Here is a 27769-nt window from a genome sequence, read left to right as displayed (position 1 = left end):
TGCCAAACACAGTACTAAACATATATTTGTGTTTATTAAGCAGTATAAATTAGCAGTTACTTAATGTACCCAAGTTTACACAGCAAGGGAAGTTGCAGAGCTGGGATTTACATCTAGGCTGCCTGACCTCCAAAGTCAACATTCTTACCTTCTGAGGCTTCACTGGCTTGTGACACACATGGTCTCAGCCACGTTCATGGTCAAAATACAAGGCCTAGCCCATGTCCTCCCTTCAGGTCATCATCCCTTAGGTCCCTTCAGATCATCATCCAAGAACTTTGGCATATTCCCACCAGGTAACCTTAAATGCTCAAACAAGTCAGACAGTGGCAGCTCTGGTTCTCTATTACAGCCCAAGGAGCAGCCAAGAAATTACATGAAGTTTTCTTACAACAGCTGTTTCTAGTAGAGCACCCTCATAGGAATGCCAACATCTCAGCAACTGGGCTTCGAACATTCACAAGGCACTGGGTTCATGGAGAAGTGCAAAGAAGGCAGCGCTGTTCTCACCCGGGGGCACCTTTGTGCTGCAGCTCCTGACCGTGTACGATACACAAGTCCTCACTTCCGTAACAGAGCAGGACCCTATGGGGCCTTCCCAAGACTGGACCCCCCCATATTCTCTGCCTGGCTCATGTCTGTAGAAAAACTGTAGCCAAAGAATAAATTTAATCAAAGAAGTGAGGAAATGCAGAAACAAAGGAATGCAGTCAACTAAGGCAAAGTAATAAGAGTTTAGCCATTAAGCAAAGAGCCAACAGATAGTATTCTGACCTACATTCTTTGAACTATTATTCAGATACCGAAACCCTCACCAGGTAGAAGAAGTTGACTTAATATTTGATGACCAGATTGCAGTCATGACATAAGCTGATCCGCCTGACACACGCCTGGCCTTGAGGAAATGGGAACAAACTGACCCTAGAACTGAAGATGAACTGTCCTTAAAACAATTAACATGGGGACTTCCTTGGCCAGGGGCTAAGACTCTGTCCTCCCGGCAGGGCCCAGGTTTGATCACTGGTCAAGGAACTAGATTCCACATGCTGCAACTAAGACCCAGCACAGCCCAATAGATGAATGAATAGAATTGGAAAAAAAAAAAATCAGTATGCCAATCAGACCACCCCTTGACCAACATGACCAATTCTAAGATGATTATCAGAGATCACTGTGTTTTCCTGCACATAATTTCCTCTTTCCGCCTATACACTCCTGAAACTCCCCTTTAAGAGCTCTTTCCCCCTAATTTGCAGGGGGAAGTGGCTTTTGGACACGAGTCTGCCTTCTCCCCCAGTTTACCAGCCTCCTGAGTAAACCAACCTTCTCTTTCCAACCAAAGACTCTTGAAAGACTTTTTTTTTCCAGAGTCTTGAAAACTCTTTTCAAGTTTTTTCTCTTGAGTACGGGCTGTGGAGCAGCGAGCAGCCTAACCTGACTTGAGTAATACCTTCAGGGGATTTACTGCTCAAACAGTGTCTAACTCACAGTTACGTTTGCTCTTTTGTTCTCTCTCCATCTATTTCTTCTTATTGTGGAATTATCATCAAGAGTTTCGTAACCAAGCCCAGTGCATAATCTGATGAGAGCAAGAGGGATATTGCTCCTGAGGAAAAAAAATCTGTATAGGGATATGCCTCTACCTGCAGCATAGCCTCAACCAGTGTTTCCAATTGCAGGTAGGTACAAGAACCAGGATCTTTTAATGCCAGAAGTGTCCTCAATTCAAGGCAAAATGAGAAAAAAACTAAGGTGATCATAATGAGTTGCCCATAAAGTTAAATTTATTCAATTTAAAGGACTGCCTTTTATTCTGAGATTATGTACTTTCTATATTTTTGTAATTGTCTTTTGTAAAATGATGTTAATAAAACATGGTAAAATACTCTGTTGGTTCCACCACAACATTTGAGGTTTTACTGGCCTATGAATTCCAAAAGTCTTCAACATCTGCCACCGAGAGCCATTTATATAACACCAGCAACTCCAGTACTCTTGCCTGGAAAATCCCATGGATGGAGAAGCCTGGTAGGCTGCAGTCCATGGGGTCGCTAGGAGTTGGACATGACTGAGTGACTTCACTTTCACTTTTCATTTTCATGCACTGGCGAAGGACATGGCAACCCACTCCAGTGTTCTTGCCTGGAGAATCCCAGGGACGGGAAGCCTGGTGGGCTGCCGTCTATGGGGTCGCACAGAGTTGGACACGACTGAAGCGACTTAGCAGCAGCAGCAGCAGCAAGCACCTTATCTCTCTAAGTCCTGGGTCGTTTCCTTTGCTTTACAAAGAGCAGGTGGTAGATCTCTAGCTCATCTATGTGTATGTGAGTGTGCGGCCTGTGCTTTACAAAGAACACTGTGCAGCTTTTAAATGACTGGGCTTCATTTCAGTTGACTGTCCAGTCGCCCTCTTCCCTGACACGGTCATGAATGCGTCCCAGGAGAGGTCCAACAGTATGAATACCCCCTCTCATTCAGCACCATCCCCAAAAGGATGCTTCTCCCAACCCCATGGTCCAAGACGGAGATGTTAGAGACCTCTGCTTCTGAGAAACACTGGATGGAGTGGCGTAAGGTGTGTCCTCAGGGCGCTTTCTCCAGCACCCTGTACATGACTGACAGCTTTCTCCTCCTTCAGAGAGCTCTTAGGTCTGTCTGGGTCTCTCCAGATAATTTCTGTGTCCATCAGATTCACCCTGAATATTTCTCCCTCATCAACACTCTTTGACTTTCCTCCCCAGAGCTCATCTGCCCTTATGGCAGGGATATGCTTCCTAAGGCTCACTCTCAACAGGTGTACCCTTCTGCATGAGCACCCAGAATCTTTAGTCCCTCTATGAGCCTATAGTGCATTTCAGCCTGGGATGCTTATCACCTTTTCCCCCTCAGACTCCTTAGAGAAACCCTGAAGCAACAGTTAACACTGCTCCCCAACTGTCCAATCTTACAGATAAGCAAACTGAGGCTTAAAGAGAGGAAGAACCTGCCAAGGGTCCCTTGAGACTGAGGTAGAGCTACTAGGGCAGCAGACTCCATCCTTCCAGCTTCAGCTTTCATGCCCTTCCATCTGCAATGCTGTGTGTTTCTACTGTACCTGAATCACAGTCGCATGGTATCTCAGAATATAAGGGGTGGGAAGAGAGTCAATCCTGCCCATATCCTACTATTAGCATTTTGCTAAATCAGCCTTACTGGAGTTTTACTGTTTATTTGCTTTTGCTCTGCAATGAGCTTCTAACATTTGTTCTAATTTTGAAAGTTTTCAGGGAGGCTGCATTTTGTCTTGTCCAAGAACATTCTATTCTGTCTCTGGTAGAAGGCCTTGCTAATCCTGGGAGAAGGGCTTTCAACACTATCACCTAGGTGGCAATACAATATACCTTGGCCACAAAGCAATGTTAAAGCTCAAGAATGTTGTACTCCTAGCTAGAGAATGACATTGGGATCCTTTCAGAAGCCTAGGGACTGATAGGTACCATGAGCATCATGTGACTGTTACGACTTTCCAGAGGACAGTTTGCCAGGCCTGGCTCTGCTTGGCTGTGCCAGGACAATCTGACTCCTTGGGTCTTGACTCCTTTGCTAAAGAGATGAATAATCCCATCCATGCATGATACACCCAATTGTCTTTGTCATCGGGGCTATCAAGACAGCTCAGTTGATGTCCTGTGTTTGGCTCCCACTGCACTATCAGAAACCTTCTGTATTAATTCACTGTGTCTCACTCGCCTTTGTGCCTTTGATGGAGCTTCTACGTGCAGTATTATCTGCCAACTCCAGGCTGAAGTAAACTGAATAAAACCAAGTGATACAGCCAAAGTGGCCTCCTTACCTCATAGAGTGTGATGACCCCATTGGTCTCATTGGGAGGTTTCCACTGGATGTAGATCTTCTCCTCAAAGGGCCCCCCTTGGATGGATTCGAGAGGAACAGCTCCTGGAACTACAGGAGGAAACAGGTCAGGAATCTGATGTCACCCTTCATCTCATCTCCCCAGCCTCAATGACCTAGAATGGGGGTCAGCAAAATCACTCTGTAGGATCAGATCATAAATACTGCAGGCTTGGTGGGTCATACAGTCCCTATTGAAATTACTCATTTTGGTACTTGTAACACAAAAACAGCCACATATAATCCATAAACAAATGGGTATATCTGTGTGCCAAAAAAAATCCCCTTCATTTTTAGAAACAGGCAAGGGTTAGAGCTGACGCATGGGCCACTGCTTTCTGTTTTCCTGTAAGGCCAATGGCTTTTCATCTGCAGACTCTGAGCAAGTCTATCCTGGAACTAAAGCTGACCAGGATTAAGAGGACAGCTGTAGGCCCCAGACCGGCCAACAGGTGGGATCCCAGAATGAGATTCCTGGCTTAGGACTGGTATTTGAGGAGTGCAACGTGAACTTCACTATCATTTTTCTAAACCTGTCAAGGTTTCTCCAACTGCAGGAAGCGCTTCCATAGTTTCCTATCCCTGAATCCACCAGGAACCATGTGCCTTGAAACCGCTATCTAATTAGAAGGCTCCAGGAATGCAGCTTATTTGTCTCCCTTCTGAGTTTCCGACGCCTGCCACATGGTAGACGCATGATAACCATTTGCTGGCTGGACTCATAGGTGAGTCAATGACCTTTGCCAGCATTTTGCCCTAAATCAAAACCTTTCCTGGGCAGTTTCTGTACCCAGAAAAGTCTTCCTGCCAGCATCCTCCTGCTGAATTCCACCATTATGACAGCCTGGAAGATGCTGAACCATAAAATAATGATTCCCCAAACCTGCTGTTATAACTCCCTAGAGCATCATGAATTCATGTAAATCATTATGGAATCTATTTATATTTTGGCATTATAAAAGCAAGTATTCTTTTTTACTAAGCACTTACTCTTTGATCAGACTTTTACATACCTTATTTCATTTAAGCCACAGAACAGCTCTGCCCAGTGTATATCATCTCCTTTGTGCTGATAAGGGAACTGAGGCTGAGAGAATTAAATAACTTGCTCAAGGTCATACAGCTCTTAAGTTGTAAAGAGGGAACTGAACACCTGTCTGTGAGCTTCAAAGCATATACTCTTAATCATCATGCTATGCCTCTCTAGATATAGCCACGGCCATATGTTGCAATCAGTTCCCTATTGTTAAATTAAAATATATTTAGTTTTTCTCATTACAGACGTGATACACAGAATTTGTTGAATATTAAGAATCTACAAAAAAGGTTTTTAAAAAAGAACAAAATCATTCTAATCCCTGTAACTCTAGATATTTTTTCTAGTAATTTTATGTCTCTGCATATACATATTTTATTTTTAAAAATTAAACTCCTACCTTGCATATTGTGTTATGACCTTCTTTTATAGCTAAGCAAATTACAGTTAAAAAAAAAAAAATCCTATGGCGGATTCATGTTAATGTACGGCAAAACCAATACAATATTGTAAAGTAATGAGCCTCCAATTAAATAAATTTATATTAAAAAAAAATCCTTAAATTCTCTTTGGGGCCATGCGTTTTAATGGCTTCTTAGAACAGGATATGCCCCATTTTAGTCACCAGTCCTTCATTATTGGGCATTAAAGTTGGTTTGAATTCTTTATAAGTAACATTATAATAAGTATTCTTACAAATAAGTATTTGCATGCAACTCTGCTGATGTCCCTTAGATAAATTCTTGGAAATTAATTTATTGGGTCAAAACAGATGGATTATTTTATCTTTAACGCTTTTGACACATATTACCAGATCGCCTTCCAGAAAGTTTGCACCATTCTGGGTTCCCCAAAGAGAAGAATATGTCGATTCCTAATCCATGCCAACAATGACTGTTTAAAAGATTAAGTGCATGCATGCATATCTTTTTTAGAATACCAGAGAATGCAGATTTGTTTTTCTGGTTAATTGGCTATTTGCATTGATTCTTTCATGAACATGCTCTCTACGCCCTGTGCTCACTTTCCTGCATGGCTCTTCATTTCTGTTTATCATTGTCTCATGACTTATAATCTGTTTTTAGGGACTTAGGCTTTTTTACATAGGTTACAATACTTTTGGTCAGTTCTTCATTTGCTTATAGATCTTTTAGGTATGTAGAAGCTTCTAAATATTCAGATCTCTTATTGCTTTTCCTTATCCAGTTATCCTTTCTACAAATAGTTATTCAATACCTAATATGACCAAGGGACTTGGTGATAGGCATTATAGATACACCAATAACAAAGAAAGACATCCTTAAATCCTTGATAAAGCTTGTATTCTGCAAAGGGAAACTACATTAAATAAATAATTGCACTCATAATTAGTTTTTCAAAGTCATTATTAGGATTTTAAGGTAAATACACAAGGTGTTGGAAGAATTATAATCAGTAGAGAAAATCTAGTCTGGCATATTATTTAGTCAGGATAATACATGGAAAGTAAGTTAGGGTCTATAGGTAAGAAGAAGCTATTAGGACAAGCTTGGGGAGGGTGGATGTTAAGAGTGTGGTGGATGGCTTTGTAGGGGAAAAGTGGAAGGAAAAAAATCACCTTGGGGAGAAAAGATGGTATCTTGGACCATGGTGATGGTTGTATAAAGGAGAATACAAGTGTGTCCGAAATTTAGGGGAGGGGGGGCCTAAGCATGTATGATTTGGTAGTGATGGAGGGAAGAGATGTATCAAGAAAGACCCCAGCTCTTCTGTTCTACACAAGCAGGATGGATCAGGGGGTTGTCATAAGAAGAAACCTTAGAGGACGCCTAGCTGGCAAGGAAGCTGGCAAGCTCAGTTCTGTCATAATTCACTGGACAAGTATGTGGAGCAATGCTGAGGACCAGCAGGGCAGGGGGTGAGTAGCAATATTTAGACACTGAAACCAGGGGCAGGGAATAGATCTTGTAGCAGAAGAGAACAAAAGTAGCAAGTATAAGACTAAGACAAAAAGCAACTCCAACCTCAAGGAGAAAAACAAAGAAGTTTAGAAACAGGGAAGCTGTATTCATAGAGGCAACAAAAAACCAACAAAGTGGGTTGTCACTGAAGCAGCCATGGGAGGCTCAAGAAGTTACTGTGACAGGTGTGGCTGCTGAGTGAGAAGCAACCTTACATTTGCTCATTGGACGTAGTATCTTCAAAGTTATTTGTGAGCTGACCAGGAGTAACTTAAGAACATCAGCATCAAGTCATCGTTTAGCGGGTGGAGAAGAGAGTGGAAGTTGAGGGACTGTGTTGAGACAAGTAATTACTTTTGCTATGAAGGTGAGGGAATGCAAGATGGAACAGAAATGAGACATGCAACCAAAGTACTGCTCCTCCCAAAGACGGGAGAAGTTATGGCATGATTCAAGGTAACCAGGAAAAATCTGAAATTGATGTAAGAAGTAGAAGGATGGGAAAGAGAGAGGAAATAACTGATGTTAGTAGGGTCCTGAAAATGCTGGGGCAGGGGTGGGTGGGAAGAGAGCATCCTTCCCTCTCTGAGACAAGAGAAGAGGAAGAAAATGCACAGATGCTTTGGAGAAGGGGGTTGAGGTGTTTGAATGACTCTTGCTTTCTTGAGAAGAGAGAGAGGAATTATTTATCAAAGGTGTCCTGGAGGAGGAGCTTCGTCAGTAATTGGGAGAAGTTTTAAAGGTGAAGAGAATGCTGAATGGAGAGGTGCCTGTGCTACGCTCTAAGGAAAGGCAAGGTCTATGGGCTGCAGATTCTGAGGGGGAACATCAAGCTGGGACCCCCATCTGGGCTTTTCCTTCCATACCAGCTCAGAGCAAATTTTCCTTCTCAACCCAGATGAACAGTCATCTGTGTTTTCTTCTTTCTGTTTCATGCTTTATTCCCATCTTTTTCTTCTTAAATCTAACATTTTAATCCATCTGGGATCAACTTTATGCATTGTACAAAGTGGAAATCTAACTAGAGTTCCTGACAATATTCTTAGGACAATAAATTGACCAGTCAAAACTTTCCCCAGTGATTTAAAATGCCATTTTATTACCACATTAAATTATTTTATATTCCAGCATATGTTGTTGGCTTTCTCTTCTATTTCATTGAGTCATAGCTTCTATTCCGACAGTATCTCTCTGCTGTGCTGATATAACATATTTTAATATTCAGTAGAACAGGTCCTTTCCAAATACCATCATTCTTTTGCAAAGTTTTCTGGACTATCACTACTTGTGTATTCTTCTGAAGGAATACTGGAATAATTTTACAAAACTTCAAAATGTTCCATCAGAATTTTAATTTCAGTTGCACTCTTCACTTCCCTGGGGGACAAAGGATACTGTTTAATAACAAGTCCTTCTATTAGTAATGTTGTATTAATCCACATTTATTAATGTTTCTTTTTATGTCTCTCAGTTAAAAGTTATGTTTTTTTCATTTCTTATAAACTACATTCCTAGGATTTTGTTACTTTTGCTCATATTATTTTTGTATTAAATTAAGAAATTTTTCTTATGAAACATATAGAAACATTATATATAACAAATGGATTTTTAAATAATAATTATGACATGACCACACATGCACCTACTATCCACTATAAGAAATAAAACATCACTGTATCATGGAGGCATTCTATGTACCTCACACTCGGCTCCTCTCTTCCCCACCAAAAACCAGTGCACTGGTACATACAGTGGAGTATTACCCAGCAGGTAAAATGAATAAAACTGTGCCATTTGCAGAGACATGGATGGACCTAGAGAGTGTCATACAGAGTGACTAAGTCAGAAAAACAAGTATCATATATTACTGCATAAATATGGAATATAGAAAAATGGTACAGATGAACGTATTTGTGAAGCAGAAACAGAGACACAGATGTAGAGAATGGATGCATGGCTATCAAGGCAGGGAGGGCAAGGTGGGATGGACTGGGAGACTGGGATTCACACACATACCCTACTATGCATAACACAGATAACTACTGAGAACCGACTGTGTAGCACAGGGAACTCTACTCAATGCTCCATGGTGACCTAAATGGGAAGGAAGTCCAGGGAAAAGGGGTTACATTTATATATGTGGCTGATTCATTTTGCTATACAGCAGAAACTAACCCAACATTGTAGAACAATTATACTCCAATAAAAAATGCATATTATTCTAAATTGTATGTTACTCATTCTTTATTTTTATTTTGGAGTTATAAATATATACATTTATCTCAAGATAAAATATCATTTAGCTTATCCCAGTTTCTCTCACATACATAAAATTGAGTGTTTGTATTACATCATCTGCTTTCATCACTCAACACTGTTCTGAGATTCATTCACACTGATGCAGGTAGCTGTATTTCATTCATGTAAATTTTATGAATAGAGTCTTATTTATTTTCTAAATTTCTTATTTATCACTGTAGACAGACATTAAAACTATTTCCTGATAAAGGTACCTTACAACATTGCTCCTATGAAAACATTTTGTTGAAAATATACATGATGTCACTAAGGTATATCTAGCAATGGGATGGACAGACTAAGGGAAATACCTGTCTCCAGCTTTCCTGAGTGATGCCAAGTGGTCTTCCCAAGGGGCGGCAGCAGTGTATATTTCCTCCAATGAAGTTCTCAAAGTTCCTGTATCCTTACATCCTTACAAACACTAGGTATTGTCAGATTTTTATATTCTACACCACACGGTAAGTGTGAAATGACAGTTGATTAAGATTTTACTTGCTTTTGTCTATGTTCTAAAGAGGCTGACCATCTTTTAGTGTTTGCTAGCCATTACTGTATTCTTCTTATTGATTTTTAGAGTTTCCTTATATATCCTTCTTATTGACCCTCTCATTGGCTGTGTATGTTACAAAAAGATTCTCTTAGCTTTTGTCCTGCCTACCCACGTATATTACCTTTGGCTAAAAATCTCTTCTTAATTCTGATGTAGTCAAATTTATCAGCTTTTCTTTTTTTTTTTCACACGGGAGAAAGAAAAACAGACTTAGTAACTTGGTGGTAATTTCACAATGTATACAGTATCGAATCATCATGCTGTACATGTCAAACATATGCAATTTTATCTATCAATTATACCTCAGCAAAGCTGGAAAAAAGACAGCAACAGAGCTGTTGGTGCTTACTGCCCATATACTGATGGTCCCTCCTCTGGGAGAGCGAGGCCTGCGACACTGCAGACTGTGTTCAGGACTATCTTACTATTTTTGGCTTTTCTTCCTGCATATACATTTTAAGACTAGCTTGTAAATTCCACCCCTCCCCCCAAAAAAGTCTTATTTTTATATTGAAGTTGCCTGAATTATTGGGAAATCATTGATGTATTGATATGTCTTTAAAAATTGGGTTTTCCTATCCATACACATAGGATTTCTCTTACTTAGGTCTTCTTCAGCGCTTTTTATATTTACATATATTAATACTATATATCTTGAAGTCTTTTTATATGGCTTATTTCTAAATATCATGTATTTTTATTGGTATAAATAGTATCTTAAAAATATGTACTTGTTCAGTGAATAGAAATGCAATTTATTTTGTAATGTTGACTTCATCAAATATGCTATATTCTCTTTTTAATTCTAATAAACTATGTGTAAGTTTACTGGATTATCTATATAAACAACCATAGCATCTACAGTTAATGGCAGTTTTCTTCTTATCCAGTCTTTTAACTCTTTGTCTTCAACCAAAGCTACCAATACAATATTTTATGGAGATACTGATAAGCATCTGTGTGCTTTCCAACTTTAAAGGAAATGATTTTATTATTTCATCCTTGGGCATGGTGTCTGTATTAATATGGGGCTTATAGTTGCCCTTTATCAGAGTAAGAAGGTCTTTTTACTCCTGAATACAAGGATATTTTCTTCTTAAATCATGCTGAGTTTAACTGAAGCTTTTTTCCTGTTATCTATTGAAGTAACAATCCTCTCTTACTTCATTAATGTAGTGAATGCATTAATGGATTTACTAATGTTGAACCAATATTAACTTCCCAAAATAAATCATATTTTCTCTAGTTGTATACAGTGCTGGATTGTTTGCTAATATTTTGTTTGGGGTATTTGCATCTAATTGTCCTTTTTCTCATAAATAAGCTTGTCTGTCTTTATTACGGATAAACTGGCATCCTAACAGGAGGAGAGGAGTGTTCCTTCTTCGGCTCTCTGAAAGTCTAGATGCAAGACTGTGGTTACCAGTGCCTTCTTTATTTGTCTGATGGCACTTGTAAGACTGTTGCAGGGAGAAGCCATTTCCAACTCCACACAAGAAACTCTTTGGCTTACTTTCCTTTGTTATTACAATCATACATAATGGCCTGCCTCAGAGGATCCTGCCCCTCTTCCTGACAGTTAAAGAGCCTTTGTTCGACCACAGAAAGATAATCTGACCCTGCCCACCTGTGAATAGCTACGACAAAAAGAGATTAACACTCAAAGGCTGGTCCTTCCTAGAGGTGTTTTGCTAGACTGAAGATCCTTTTTACTTTAGTTCCTCACTGTCTTTCCCTCTCTATTCTGCCTTTGATTTTAGTTCCTCATTGCTTCTCTCTCTTTGACTCTATAAAAGAACCTGGCACCTAGACCCTGACAAGATGGTCATTTTGAGATGTTAGTCTGCGGTCTTCTCAGTCAGCCGGCATTCCCCCAAAAATGGCGTTCCTTGCCTCAACACCTTGTCTCTAGGATTCATTGGCCTGCTGTGTGGCAAGCAGAGTGAGCTTGGACTCAGTAACAGGACAATCTAGAACTGGTGTGTTTTTGTTGGAAAAGTTTAAAATACTGATTATATTTCTCTGTTTGTTGTAGAATTATATACATTTGCCCCCTTAGTCAAGTTTTTACATTTATATTTTGCTAGGAATGTAAATCAAGGCAAATTGAAAGTGGTCAAACAGGAGATGGCAAGAGTGAACGTCGACATTCTAGGAATCAGCGAACTAAAATGGACTGGAATGGGAGAATTTAACTCAAACGACCATTATATCTACTACTGTGGGCAGGAATCCCTCAGAAGAAATGGAGAAGCCATCATGGTCAACAAGAGTCTGAAATGCAGTACTTGGATGCGATCTCAAAAACGACAGAATGATCTCTGTTCATTTCCAAGGCAAACCATTCAATATCACAGTAATCCAAGTCTATACCCCAACCAGTAATGCTGAAGCTGAAGTTGAACGGTTCTATGAAGACCTACAAGACCTTTTGGAACTAACACCCAAAAAAGATGTCCTTTTCATTATAGGGGACGGGAATGCAAAAGTAGGAAGTCAAGAAACACCTGGAGTAACAGGCAAATTTGGCCTTGGAATATGGAATGAAGCAGGGCAAAGACTAATAGAGTTTTGCCAAGAAAATGCACTGGTCATAACAAACACCCTCTTCCAACAACACAAGGGAAGACTCTACGCGTGGACATCACCAGATGGTCAACACCGAAATCAGATTGATTATGTTCTTCGCAGCCAAAGATGTAGAAGCTCTATACAGTCAAAAAAAACAAGACCAGGAGCTGACTGTGGCTCGGATCATGAACTCCTTATTGCCAAATTCAGACTTAAATTGAAGAAAGTAGGGAAAACCACTAGACCATTCAGGTATGACCTAAATCAAATCCCTTATGATTATACAGTGGAAGTGAGAAATAGATTTAAGGGCCTAGATCTGATAGAGTGCCTGATGAACTATGGACGGAGGTTTGTGACATTGTACAAGAGACAGGGATCAAGACCATCTCCATGGAAAAGAAAGGCAAAAAAGCAAAATGGCTGTCTGAGGCCTTTTTGTAAGGAGGCCTTACAAATAGCTGTGAAAAGAAGAGAAGTGAAAAGCAAAGGAGAAAAGGAAAGATATAAACATCTGAATGCAGAGTTCCAAAGACTAGAAAGAAGAGATAAGAAAGCCTTCCTCAGCGATCAATGCAAAAAAATAGAGGAAAACAACAGAATGGGAAAGACTAGAGATCTCTTCAAGATAAATAGAGATACCAAGGGAACATTTCATGCAAAGATGGCCTTGATAAAGGACAGAAATGGTATGGACCTAACAGAACCAGTAGATATTAAGAAGAGGTGGCAGGAATACACAGAAGAATTGTACAAAAAAGATCTTCATGACCCAGATAACCACAATGCTGTGATCACTCACCTAGAGCCAGACATTCTGGAATGTGAAGTCAAGTGGGCCTTAGAAAGCATCACTACGAACAAAGCTAGTGGAGGTGATGGAATTCCAGTCTTGAGCTATTTCAAATCCTGAAAGATGATGCTGTGAAAGTGCTGCACTCAGTATGCCAGCAAATTTGGAAAACTCAGCAGTGGCCACAGGACTGGAAAAGGTCAGTTTTCATTCCAATCCCAAAGAAAGGCAATGCCAAAGAATGCTCAAACTACCGCACAATTGCACTCATCTCACATGCTAGTTAAGCAATGCTCAAAATTCTCCAAGCCAGCTTCAGCAATACGTGAACCGTGAACTTCCAGATGTTCAAGCTGGTTTTCGAAAAGGCCAGGGAACCAGAGATCAAATTGCCAACATCTGCTGGATCATGGAAAAAAGCAAGAGAGTACCAGAAAAACATCTATTTCTGCTTTATTGACTATGCCAAAGCCTTTGACTGTGTGGATCACAATAAACTGTGGAAAATTCTGAAAGAGATGGGAATACCAGACCACCTGACCTGCCTCTTGAGAAACCTATATGCAGGTCAGGAAGCAAGTTAGAACTGGACATGGAACAACAGACTGGTTCCAAATAGGAAAAGGAGTACGTCAAGGCTGTATATTGTCACCCTGTTTATTTAACTTATATGCAGAGTACATCATGAGAAACGCTGGGCTGGAAGAAACACAAGCTGGAATCAAGACTGCTGGGAGAAATATCAATAACTTCAGATATGCAGATGACACCACCCTTATGGCAGAAAGTCAAGAGGAACTCAAAAGCCTCTTGATGAAAGTGAAAGAGGAGAGTGAAAAAGTTGGCTTAAAGCTCAACATTCAGAAAACGAAGATCATGGCATCTGGTTCCATCACTTCATGGGAAATAGATGGGGAAACAGTGGAAACAGTGTCAGACTTCACTGTTTTGGGCTGCAAAACCACTGCAGAAGGTGACTGCAGCCATGAAATTAAAAGACGCTTAGTCCTTGGAAGGAAAGTTATGACCAACCTAGATAGCATATTCAAAAGCAGAGACGTTACTTTGCCAACAAAGGTCCGTCTAGTTAGGGCTATGGTTTTTCCAGTGGTCATGTACGGATGTAAGAGTTGGACTGTAAAGAAAGCTGAGCACCAAAGAACTGATGCTTTTGAACTGTGGTGTTGGAGAAGACTCTTGAGAGTCCCTTGGACTGCAAGGAGATCCAACCAGTCCATTCTGAAGGAGATCAGTCCTGGGTGTTCTTCAGAAGGAATGATGCTAAAGCTGAAACTCCAGTACTTTGGCCACCTCATGCGAAGAGTTGACTCATTGGAAAAGACTCTGATGCTGGGAGGGATTGGGGGCAGGAGGAGAAGGGGACGACAGAGGATGAGATGGCTGGATGGCATCACTGACTCGATGGACATGAGTCTGAGTGAACTCTGGGAGTTGGTGATGGACAGGGAGGCCTGGTGTGCTGGGATTAATGGGGTCGCAAAGAGTCGGACATGACTGAGTGACTCAACTCAACTCAGGAATGTTTCCATAGCCCATAAATGTCAAAATTTATTCGTATAAAAGGATATTTAATTACCTTCATTTTATCTTTTTTTTTTACTGTGATAGAAACACTACACAAGCATATAAAACAAATACACATCTTATTAATTTATCAACAACTTCATACCCTCAAAAAGTAATCAGTCTCTTAACTTTTTAATAATCACGACTTTGTTTTCATTATATTCTTCTACCTTAAACATATATCCTTAAGTGCTATGGAGTTTATTATTAAATAAAAATAATACATATAACAAATAGTGCTAAATTCTTTTAAAAAGATCAGTCTGGGAGAACTAACCTATTTTCTTTATATCAGTAATTTCCATTCCACGAACATGTTCTAATCCAGTGTTAATTTATATCAATACATCCTGTTAAGAATATGGCTTTTATTATGTTTTTAAATCTTGTTTCTTGCTATTTTTCTTAGGGGACATTTGCTTTGCATTATCAGACTGGATCTGTTTAATAAGAATGAAAACATATTTTCACCTGTCCAGTAACCTTTGTTTATGCAACCGAGCAGGCTGATCTAATTTGGTGCGTTGAGATATGTTCTGCTAGTAGATTATATGAGCTCTTGTTTTTAATATTCCCAATCCAGAGGGCAAGGTAAAATTTAGATATGCCCATTAGTACTTGGCCAGATAAGGGGTCTGCTTGCTTGGATGTCTGGATTAACGGGGGGAAATTAGTGAAAAGAAATAACCAGGCAGCACAAAGCTTCTTTAAAAAAAAAAAAAGGACTTGTTTTGACTTTGGGTGGCTGGGGGGCAGCCTGATGTTACTTAGAGCACTGCCCCTACCTTTAACTGAAATGTCTCTTCTAAAAGATGCCCTTTCCTCAAGTCCCTCTGCTTTCCTGCTTTACGATACACAGGCTTGGACTGAGGGCTCTCATCCCCTGCTCTGTGGACTGGCGTATAAAGATGCCTCAACATTAAGACCTCCTGATCCCCTGACCGCCTATTCCTGTCAACCAGCTCCAAAACCCACCTGTCCATTTAGCTCTAGGCAGAGTTGGAAGGTATTTATGCAGTTGGGCTTAGAAGTCCCTTCTTGTGACCCAAGGGACCGGGGGTGGGGTTCTTTCAATGAAGTCACAACTCTGTCATCTTTTCTGCATGTAGTTCCCCATCCTGCAACACTGCTCTGCATTAATTCCTTAAGCATGGGGACAGCAACCTCTTATAACTCTCAGGGCAAAATGAAAGGCATTTTTCTTCCTATCTTTTTGGGGAGTTAGTTGAGGAAGAATGATCAAATGGCCACTTTGAATCAGAACTCTCTTTTTCATCATGCACACCTGTAACAGTACTAACATCATGGGCTGAGCCAGACCGCCTAGGTTTATGTCTAATTCTCACTACTTATTTGTTGTACAAACTGGGACAAGTTGATTAACCTGTGACTCAGTTTCCTTACTTTAAAATGAGAACTGAAATAGTATGGGGTTGGCCAAAAAGTTCATTCGGGTTTTCCCACACCATCTTACAAAAACCTGAATGAACTTCTTGGCCAACCCAATACCTCCTCCATAGCTATTGTGAAGATTCAATATTTGAATGCATGTTACGTGCCGAGCAAAGCTTCTGGCACAAAGTTGTTCCTCTGTGTATTTGCTCCTCCCCCTGGTCCCATCACATTCTCTGAGAACTGCTCTAGTGCAGTCTGGAGATCATCAATTTGGTTCTTCTGCAGAATCAGAATTGTTAGTATTTCCCTTACTATCCATATATCTATCTACGGTCTCTGAGTGGTGTCATATTGCTAATCAGAGAAGCCATATCTTCTTGTAGCTTACTAAGTATGTTTAACAGCTTTCTAAAATCTTCTGATTGCTATGTAAGTTATTTAAAAACCTATTTTGTCTCTGAGGTGATTCTGAAGATTAATCCATTCAATATTACATTTATTGCATGCCTATTATTTACCTGGCACCATTCTAAGTGCTTAAAAGTACCAGTAAATGAAAATAGAAGAAACCCATCATTGTCTCCTTGGTATACAAGCTAGTGGGAGAAGAGATATAATTAAAAGCAGAGTGAAACAGGAAGCATGTCAAACAATAAACTCTAAGGAGATGCACAATTCTGGAAAGAAGGACAAGGAGTGTGGTGTTAGAAGAGTCCAGTTTTTAATAGAAAAGTAGAGGAAGATCTTCCTCAAAGGTGACATCTAAGCAAAGATGTGAAGGAGGTGAAGAAACCAGCCCTGTATTTTTGTGGAAAGATTATTCTGGTTAGAAGAAATGGCAAATTAAAATATTCTGAGGCAGGACACATCTGGCATGTTCCAGAACAACAGTAGTTGGATTGATGCAGTAAGGCCGAGATAGAAGAAGATGGGATCAGAGAGGCAATCAGAAGTGGTAGTATGGTTACATGGGACCTGATGAGCCACCGTAAGGACTTGGGCTTTTAATCTCACTGACACAAGAAACCACTGGAAGGTGACGCCCAGAGGGGTGATGCTGTGATCCGCCTCAAGCTCTTCTGGTTGCTGAGTGCAGGGACCAGGGCTAAAGCTGACAGACCATTTCGGAGACCACTTTAATATTAAATCCAGGTTGGAAATCTCAGTGGTTTGGACCCAAGAGCTGGCAGTAGAGGTTGTAAAAAATATGATCAAGGTCTTGCTATATATTAAAAGATGAGTCAAGAGAATGTGCTCATGGATGGGATTTAGGAGTGAGCAGGGTTGCTGCTTTGCACAAAGCAGGGGTTGGGGTTGGGAGGGTGCCAATCACAGAGAATACAGGGTGAAGGGTGTTATCTGGAATCTGCAATCTAGGGCTTTTGATGTGATAAAAGTGAGGAATCAAGGTATCTGACTTGAGCCGTTAATAAAATGGAGTTGCCATTAACTGAGGTGGAGAAGAGTATGAGAAGAACTGAGTTTGATGGTGACTGAGGGATGATCAGGAGGTCAGCTCTGGCAATGTCTAATTCCAGGGGCCAAGGAGCAATCCAGGTAGAAAGGGTCAACAGGCAGTTGGATAGATGAGGGCAAGGGAAAGGTCTGCCCTGGAGAAATCATCAGCTTATGGATAGATTTTAAAGCCAAATGATTGGAGGAAATAATTAGAGGAATGAGTATGGATTAAGGGTCAGCAAACTAAGGCCACTGCCAAATGAAACCAGCTGCCTGTTTTGTAAATAAAATTCTGCTGGAACACTGCCACGCCCATTCATTTCTAGGGTCAGAGTGAGATGTTTGAAACTGGGATTACAGAAGTATTGTAAGCAATTATAAGATAGTTCCTTACCCATGACCAATAGAAATCTCACACAGATACTTGTGTGTGTATTTTTCCTGAGTCACACACCCTTGATTAAAGAGCAGTCTGCTATGTATACATAGACTTCCCTGGTGGCTCATATGGTAAAGTGTCTGCCTACAATGCGGGAGGCCTGGGTTCAATCCCTGGGTCAGGGAGATCCCCTGGAGAAGGCAACGGCAACCCACTCCAGTACTCTTGCCTGGAAAACCCCATGGATGGAGGAGCCTGGTAGGCTACAGTTCATGGGGTTGCAAAGAGCTGGACACACCTGAGTGACTTCCCTTTCCCTTCCCTTTCTATGGATACATATATATGTGGGGCTGAGTCCCTTTGCTGTTCACCTGAAACTACCACAAACATTGTTTATTAATTGGCTATACCTCAATACAAGATAAAAAGTTAAAAAAAAAAGCATCCTGCAGAGGGAATTCCCAGGTGGTCCAATGGTTTAGGACTCTGTGCTTTCATTGTTGGGGAAAGATCCCCTGGAGAAAGGTGTGGCAACCCACTCTAGGAGACTGCAATCCCTGCTGGGGGAACAAAGATCCCACAGACCAAGTGACGCAGTGAAAACAACAAGCAGCCTGTCAGGTCTGGCATTGGCCATACACCCCTTAACATGGCTCATGGAAGACAGTAAATTAAATGCTTTATGTATAGACTTTCATGTAGGATCCCATATAGAAATCAATAGGATGACCACTCCCCATTTTACTGATGGGGGGACTAAAGTGTACACAATGCAACTAATTTAATTGCAAAGTGTGAATGGAGCCTCGATATAGCCCAGATCTTTCTGATTTCATGTTGGTTTCTGAATCACCACTTTCTTCCATCACCTGGTAGACATGTGGGCTTAGAAAGGCTGAAAGACAAGTCACAACAGAGTCAAGTTAGGGGCAAAATCAGGTCATCTCAGCCCTAGGCCAAGGCTCTTTTTCACCACATCCCACTGCTCCTCCCTAAGTTAAGAAGTCTTTTTCAAACAAAGTCTTCTTCAATGAAGCCAACTAATAGTTGACCCTCAGTGTCTGCAGGGATGGGATTCAGGATAACAAAATAACAAAATCCACTGAAGCTCAAATTCTTTATATGACACCACCCTCCATACTGGGGTTTTGCCAGTGGCTCAGATGGTAAAGAATCTGTAAGCAATCTGCCTGCAATGCAGGAGATGCAGTTCGATCCCTGGGTCAGAAAGATCCCCTGGAGAAGGGTGTGGTGGTATTCTTGCCTGGAGAATTCCATGGAGAAAGGACCTGATGGGCTACAGTCCATGGGGTTGCAAAGAGTTGGACACAACTGAGCGACTAACACACACACACACACCCTCCATATTGGGGGCTCCCCATGGGAGGCCTTATCCAACTGCCCATTGATTTCTAAGTCAATCTGCAGATATGGAACCCACAAATATGAAACCCAAGGATACCAAACCCACGGACATGGAATCCATGGATATGGAGGGGTGACTGTACTTTCTTTAGAGTCAACGAGGACTCCACCAACCCCACTATGAAAAGACTTCTTTGAGGAAAGACTCCTGATTTGTCTTATCTTCTAATTCTAAGTTGCTTTACCCTTCTTTTTTCTCTTTATAATTCTTTAGTGAATCCACATATTCCCTTTCCAGAATTTCTTTTGCTAACAGCATGGAACTTTCCATCCTTTTGACAGAGTTCTACAACAAAGGTTAATTACTTTATAATTTCATTCTGTTTAAAACAAAACAAAAAAAAAGCACACTAAAATTGCTAATTTTAACTGTGCTTCTTGTCAGTAGGTTCATGTAAATTCACTGTAATTAAACCAGATGTTTTCTTGCGCCTAAAACTCAGATGGTAATTTAAGGGAAATTTTCATTTCAACATAAAAGAAGGACAGAATGTTATCAAGACAAGTTTTCTCCTGTCCTCGCCTGTCTTGCCCTTTCCTCTTCTTCCTTTCCCTCCATTTTCCCATTTGAAAAGTGGGGCTAATGGTGAACTTTGAGAGTAGTTGTGAGAAGTAACAATTAGTTTATTTAAAAGCACAGAGTCCTGAGGAGTCAACAGAAGTTCCCTTTCTTGTCTAGGTATTCTTTACTGATTATTGTTTGCCTGTCCATTCCAGGTGCCGTACTTATTGGTTAGTTGGGTTTTGTTCACTATAGAGGCTCCGAACTAACTTAAAAATTGAAATAATTTGAAAATGATTCAGAGGAGTCTGGAAGTCTTATAGAGAAAAGATAGATTTAGACAATTTCAATCTACCTTGTAATTTCCAGTCTTGCTGGAGGCAAGATCTTTTTTTTCTGGATGAATTTTTCTATCTTAAGATGTCAAACATACCTTTTTAATGGAACTATACAGTGGTGTATTAGTAAATGTTTCACAGCCAGCTCTCCAAGAAAACAAAACAAAATAAAACCTCAATATGTTTGCCAATTTCCATAGTATAAACATCACCCTGGTTGATTTCAAGCAATGAATGTGATATTACTGGATTCAGAGGCCAGAAGAGAGGCTAACAGTTAGCGCTATCACCAGTATAAGCTGGGTTTGAATATAAATAAAATCCATATGCACTTCTTTACCTTACTAGTGTATATAAACAGAGTTCAGTGATATCATGAAAGAGGCATGGGCTTTGATATTAAATATTCATTCATCCAACAAACAGTTAACGAGCATCTACTATGTGTCAGGCAGACAATACACACACACACACACACACACACACACACACACACACACAGTATTTCAGATGATGATAAGTACTACAGAAAAGAAAAAAACAGAGTGTTCAGGGAGATATTGGCCAGGGATAGGACTGCATCTTAGATGGGATTGGGGGAAGAAGCAGAAATAAGATTTTGGGATCTATTTATTGCCTCTTCCACTTGCTACCTAGCAGCCTTAGACAGGTTCCTTAAACTCTCTAAGCCTCAGATTTCTCATTCATACAGTATCAGTATTATCTACATCACGGTATTTGGGAACTGACTACATGAATGAAGAATATCAGAACAACACATAGCTCATAGTGGGCATTTGAAAACTGTAACCGCACTCCTCCTTACTGTATGAGAGCTCCAGGTCATCTCTGTAAACATCAAACATGTACTGAGCTCTAAGTAAATGATGGTTCAGGAATTACTCAGATGTGTATGGCTTTCTACCCTCCCACTAAATGGGTCTGGACTGCATTACTTACTGCCTTGCTGTTACTGCTTTTTACACTTTTCTTCTTACTTTCCTCTTTTCCAGATTTTATGTACTGCATCTTGTTATGGTCCAAACACCTATCCCTAGCAGTATGCAGCCTTCTTCTAGCTTCCTGTCACTTGAGAAACCAGATAATTAATCTTGTTGGAAATGCACAGAAAATATAGGCACTCATTCCTGAAATATGTCTGTCTTCTCTACAATGAAAGTACATGTCTCAAATGAAATAATATATGTACCATATGTGATTAAGCACATATCAATTATATTAATGTATTATATCCTATATATTACTAATTATAGTCAACTAGATTTTTATACTGCAATAAATTATATGGGAGTCTAAATTCCTTACTGTAAAATAAGAAAAATGATACTGCTTGCTTTTTCATGTTTGATGTTAAGATTAAATGAATCTACATTGCTGATGGCAATGGTTGGATGGCATCACCAACTCGATGGACATGAGTTTGAGCATGCTCTGGGAGTTGGTGATGGACAGGGAAGCCTGGCATGCTGCGGTCCATGGGGGTAGCAAAGAATAGGACACAACTGAGCGACTGAACTGAACTGACATGGCTGATGAACATGTAAAATGATAGAACTTTTATGGAGAGGTATCTGTCATCATCTAACAAAAATGCATATACATTTACTTACTGACCCCAGCAATCCCACTTTAAGGAATTTCTCATGAAAATATAGCTCCACAACACCACAATATGCACAGTAGCGGCTACAGTACTATATATCATAGGAAATAATGGGAACAACCAGAGGACCCTGCTTGAATTCTCATGCTATTTTCACACAATGAAGCCTCACACAGCTATAAAAGAATGATACAAATCTGTACAGACCAACACAGACTGACTTCCATGGCATATTAAATGAACAAAAACATAAGATGCAGAGTATACTTAATATGTTATCTTCTATATAAAAATAAGAGAAAAATCATTTTCACTTTTTTGCAAAATGAACTATATTTAAGAAAGATATATTTGAAATAAATATTTTACAAGTGATTCCATTTCTGGTATGGATAGGAACAGTGTGAAAGAGAGATGCTGGCAATACTTCTCTGAGTATACCTTTCTATAGAGTTCTGAGTTTCAAACAAAGAAACTTTTGATATTAAAAACAATGATATTAAAGCAAAGAGGATGAGGAGAAGACAAAATTAAAACTGAAATAAATGAACATAATTGGGTATTAAATTGATAATATAACCATCCAGAGAAAAGAATGAACCTTTGGACATGGCTTCTTGACTGCTCAAAGAGAGAAAATCTAAAAAGAAAATCTTTAACCTAATTTAGTAGCTTTCCTGTTTGTTAGGACAACTGGCATTATAACTCTGAAACTACTCTGTATGTATTATATTATGAAACAAACAAAAAAAAAAAATGTGAAGCTTGGGAACTGGGTTTCTCACTGTGGGTGGAGGTAGATATGTATGGACTGAGAAGAATTCTGAGGTGCTGGATTTGAATTACTGTGAGTTCATGATTTTTGCTGACTGTATAGAGCTTCTCCATGCCAAAGGTGGAGAAACTCTATACAGACAGCAAAAACAAGACCAGGAATGGACTATGGCTCAGATCATGAATTCCTTATTGCCAAATTCAAGCTGAAATTGAAGAAAGTGGGGAAAACCACTAGACCATTCAGGTATGACCTAATTCAAATCCCTTATGATTATACAGTGGAAGTGAAAAATAGATTTAAGGGACTAGATCTGATAGATAGAGTGCCTGATGAACTATGGACGGAGGTTCATGACACTGTACTGGAGACAGGGAGCAAGACCATTCCCAAGAAAAAGAAATGCAAAAAAGCAAAATGGCTGTCTGAGGAGGCCTTACAAATAGCTGTGAAAAGAAGAGAAGCAAAAAGCAAAGGAAAAAAGGAAAGATATACCCATTTGAATGCAGAGTTCCAAAGAACAGCAAGGAGAGATAAGAAAGCCTTCCTCATCAATCAATGCAAAGAAACAGAGGAAAACAATAGAATGGGAAAGACTAGAGATCTTTTCAAGAAAATCAGAGATAGCAAGGGAACATTTCATGCAAAGATGGGCTTGATAAAGGACAGAAATGGTATGGACCTAACAGAAACAGAAGATATTAAGAAGAGATGGCAAGAATACACAGAAGAACTGTACAAAAAAGATCTTCAAGACACAGATAATCATGAAGGTGTGATCACTCCCACTTACCTAGAGCTGGACATCCTGGAATGTGAAGTCAGGTGGGCCTTAGAAAGCATCACTATGAACAAAGCTAGTGGAGGTGATGGAATTCCAGTTGAGCTATTTCAAATTCTAAAAGATGATGCTGTGAAAGTGCTGCACTCAATATGTCAGCAAATTTGGAAAACTCAGCAGTGGCCACAGGACTGGAAAAGGTCAGTTTTCATTCCAATCCCAAAGAAAGGCAATGCCAAAGAATGCTCAAACTACCGTACAATTGCACTCATCTCACACGCTAGTAAAGTAATGCTCAAAATTCTCCAAGCCAGGCTTCAGCAATACGTGAACCGTGAACTTCCAGATGGTCAAGCTGGTTTTAGAAAAGGCAGAGGAACCAGAGATCAAATTGCCAACATCCGCTGGATCATGGAAAAAGCAAGAGAGTTCCAGAAAAACATCTATTTCTGCTTTATTGACTATGCCAAAGCCTTTGACTGTGTGGATCACAAGAAACTGTGGAAAATTCTGAAAGAGATGGGAATACCAGACCACCTGATCTGCCTCTTGAGAAACCTGTATACAGATCAGGAAGTAACAGTTAGAGCTGGACATGGAACAACAGACTGGTTCTAAATAGGAAAAGGAGTACGTCAAGGCTGTATATTGTCACCCTGTTTATTTAACTTATATGCAGAGTACATCATGAGAAACGCTGGGCTGGAGGAAGCACAAGCTGGAATCAAGATTGCCGGGAGAAATAGCAATAACTTCAGATATGCAGATGACACCACCCTTATGGCAGAAAGTGAAGAGGAACTAAAGAGCCACTTGATGAAAGTGAAAGAGGAGAGTGAAAAAGTTGGCTTAAAGCTCAACATTCAGAAGACGAAGATCATGGCATCCAGTCCCATCACTTCATGGGAAATAGACGGGGAAACAGTGGAAACAGTGTCAGACTTTATTTTTCTGGGCTCCAAAATCACTGCAGATGGTGATTGCAGCCATGAAATTAAAAGACGCTTGCTCCTTGGAAGAAAAGTTATGACCAACCTAGATAGCAATTTAAAAAGCAGAGACATTACTTTGCTAACAAAGGTCCTTCTGTCTAGTCAAGGCTATGGTTTTTCCAATAGTCATGTACGAATGTGAGAGTTGGACTATAAAGAAAGCTGAGCGCAGAAGAATTGATGCTTTTGAACTGTGGTGTTGGAGAAGACTCTTGAGAGTCACTTGGACTGCAAGGAGATCCAACCAGTCCATCCTAAAGGAGATCAGTCCTTGGTGTTCATTGGAAGGTCTGATGTTGAAGCTGAAACTCCAATTCTTTGGCCACCTGATGTGAAGAGCTGACTCATTTGAAAAGACCCTGATGCTGGGAAGGATTAAGGGCAGGAGGAGAAGGGGACAACAGAGGATGAGATGGTTGGATGGCATCACCGACTCGATGGACATGGGTTTGGGTGGACTCTGGGAGTTGGTGATGGACAGGGAGGCCTGGCATGCTGCAGTTCATGGGGTCGCAAAGAGTTGGACACGACTGAGCAACTGAACTGAACATGATTGCTGACAAAGGTCTGTATAGTCAAAGCTATGGCTTTCACAGCATTCATATAGGGATATGAGAGGGACCATAATGAAAACGGAGAGCCAAAGAATTGATGCTTTTGAATTGTGGTGCTGGAGAAGACTCTTGGGAGTCCCTTGGAATGAAAGGAGATCAAACCAGTCAATGGAAAAGGAAATCAGACCTCAATATTCATTGGAAGGAATGTTGCTGAAGCTTAAGCACCAAAACTTTGGCCATCTGATACGAAGAACTGACTCATTGGAAAACACTCTGGGAAAGACTGAAGGCAAAAGGAGAAGCGGGTGGCAGAGGCTGATACAGTTAGACAGCATCAGCATCATAGCTGGTGATGCTCAATGGCTGTGCATTTGAGCAAACTCTAGGAAATAATGGAGGACAGAGGGGTTGGCGAGCTACAGTCCATAGGGTCACAAAAAGTCAGACATGACTTAGTGACTGAACAACAATAATATTATTTAAAACAGATAAATTATATTCCCCAGCTCTACCTTCTTGAAGAGCGTAGAGGCAATAATAGCTCATTGAGCACACATAAGATGCATCTTTTAGTGCCAAAATATTCAATCTCCACTCAATAACACCAGAAATCCTTGAATAAGTGGTTGACTCCAGGTCTGGGGCAGAGACATTATAAGGGTAGTCTGGAATGTTCTGTGGCACCAGGAGCAAGGAAGACTGAGACCATGTCAAAAGGACCTAGCAGCCAATTAGAAGGGACTCTCACAAGCCATATATGAGACAGTTTGAGCACTGAAAAGAATAATAACAGTGATGGATTTTAATACATTGAGTTAAAGAAAAAAAAGACCCATGTGTCAACAGGGAAAGTAAAAATGGGGATGGGGATGGGGATGAGGAGAGAAAGCTGTTCTATAAAGAAGAATGCAAAACAATACATGTAGAGGGAATGCTAGATTTAAAAACATCCTTTTGCAAATATCAGTAATAGCTGATTCAGGTGAAGATTATCAGGGAGTGCTAAAATCTTTGGGTCAAAAATTCTTGGGAAGACCCAGGACTGGCACAGCAATCCTGAGGAAAAAGAACAAAGCAGGAAGCATAACATTCCCAGACTTCAGACACACCACAAAGTTAACACAAACAAAACGGCATGGTAGCGGCACAAAAACAGACGTACAGACCAATGAAACAGAATAGAGAACCCAGAAAGAAACCCACACGCCTATGGGCAGTTAATCGTCAGCAAGGGAGGCAAGACTATATGGAAAAAAGACAGTCTCTTCATCAAGTAGTGCTGGGAAAGTTGGACAGCTGCATGCAAGTCAATGAAGTTAGAACACGCCCTCACACCATACACAATGAAAAATTCAAAACGGCTTAAAGACTTAAACATAAGCTATGACACCATAAAATTCCTAGACGAGACTGAAGGCAAAAATTCTCTGACATAAATCATACCAATGTTTCCTTAGGTTCATCTCCCAAGGCAAAAGAAATAAAAACAAAAACAAATGGCACCTAATCAAACTTACAACTTTTTGCAAAGCAAATAAAACCATTAATAAAACAAAAGACTAACTACATGCATGCTCAATCACTAAGCATTTTTTATTAACTTATGGTTTTATTCTTTGCAACCCCATGCACTGCAGTGCCCCAGGCTCCTGTCCTACATAATGGGAGAAAATATTTGCAAACAGTGTAACCAGCAGGGGCTTAATTTCCAAAATATACAAACAGCTTATACAACTTAATGACAAAAACACAAACAGCCCAGCTGAAAAATGGGCAGAAGACCTAAACAGACGCTTCTCTAGAGAAGAGATACAAGTGGTCAATAGGCACATGAAAGGTGTTCAACATTCCTAATTATCAGAGAAAGACAAATCAAAACTGCAGTGAGGTACCACCTCACTCAAGTCAGACGGTCATCATTAAAAAGTCTACAAATAACAAATGCTGGAGAGTGTGTGGAGAAAAGGGAACTCACCTTCCCTGCTGGCAGGAACGTAAATTGGTGCAGCCCCTATGGAGAACAGTATGAAGGTTCCGCAGAAAACTAAAAATAAGAGTTGCCATATGATCCAGCAATCCCACTCTGGGCATATATCTGGACAAAACTCTAATCCGAAAAGATACACGCACCCCAAGGTTCACAGCAGCACCATTTACAACAGTCAAGACATACAGGCAAACTACACGTTCATCCACAGATGAGTGGATGAAGAAACGTGGTATGTTGTGCATATGTGTATATGTGTGTGTGTGTGTGTGTGTGTATGCATACACAATTGAATATCACTCAGCCATAAAAAGAAAAAAAACAATGCCACTTGGAGCAAAAGATACTATCGTACTAAGCAAAGTAAGTCAGAAAGATATGGTATCACATGGTATCCCTTACGGGTGAAATCTAAAATACGGCGCAAATGAACTTGTCTACAAAACCGAAAGAGACTCACAGATTCAGAGCACAGACCCGTGGTTGCCCAGGGGGAGAGGGGGAGGGAAGAGAAGGCCTGCGAGCTCGGGATTAGCAGGTGTGAACTGTTACATGCAGGATGGATGAACATCAGGTCCTGCTGTAGAGCACAGGGGACTATGTTCAGTATCCTCTGACAAACCGTAATGAAAAAGAATATGGAAAAATATATAAATGAATAACTGAGTCAGCTTGTTGTACACAAGAAATTAACATTATAAATCTACCATACTTCATAAAAAAAATTTTTTTAAAGTTCTTGGGGACTAGAGATACTGCACAGGTGAGCTAATTTACAAAGAGAAAAGGTGCCACATTTATTGTGAAGAGACTGGGTGGTCCCCACCTTATCTAAGGGACCAACTCAGCATCACCAGTAGAGGGGGTCCCTGACATCATGGACCTCT

General features: G+C 40.3%; 1 protein-coding gene across 10 annotated transcripts in view; it reads right to left on the bottom strand.

Moving 5' to 3' along the window:
- Positions 1–27769, bottom strand: part of PTPRT (protein tyrosine phosphatase, receptor type T) — a 1160479-nt gene that overhangs the window by 393134 nt on the left and 739576 nt on the right. For all 10 annotated transcript variants that reach the window (XM_027558515.1, XM_027558516.1, XM_027558518.1 and 7 more), the window contains exon 9: positions 3833–3942. In XM_027558515.1, coding sequence (XP_027414316.1) covers positions 3833–3942 — 110 coding nt within the window. The remainder of the gene's footprint in view (positions 1–3832; positions 3943–27769) is intronic.

This window comes from Bos indicus x Bos taurus, chromosome 13 (genome assembly GCF_003369695.1).
Source record: "Bos indicus x Bos taurus breed Angus x Brahman F1 hybrid chromosome 13, Bos_hybrid_MaternalHap_v2.0, whole genome shotgun sequence".
Lineage (NCBI taxonomy): Eukaryota > Metazoa > Chordata > Mammalia > Artiodactyla > Bovidae > Bos > Bos indicus x Bos taurus.
The sequence above is the reverse complement of the archived record's forward strand: the minus strand, read 5'-3'. Positions and strand labels throughout refer to the sequence as shown.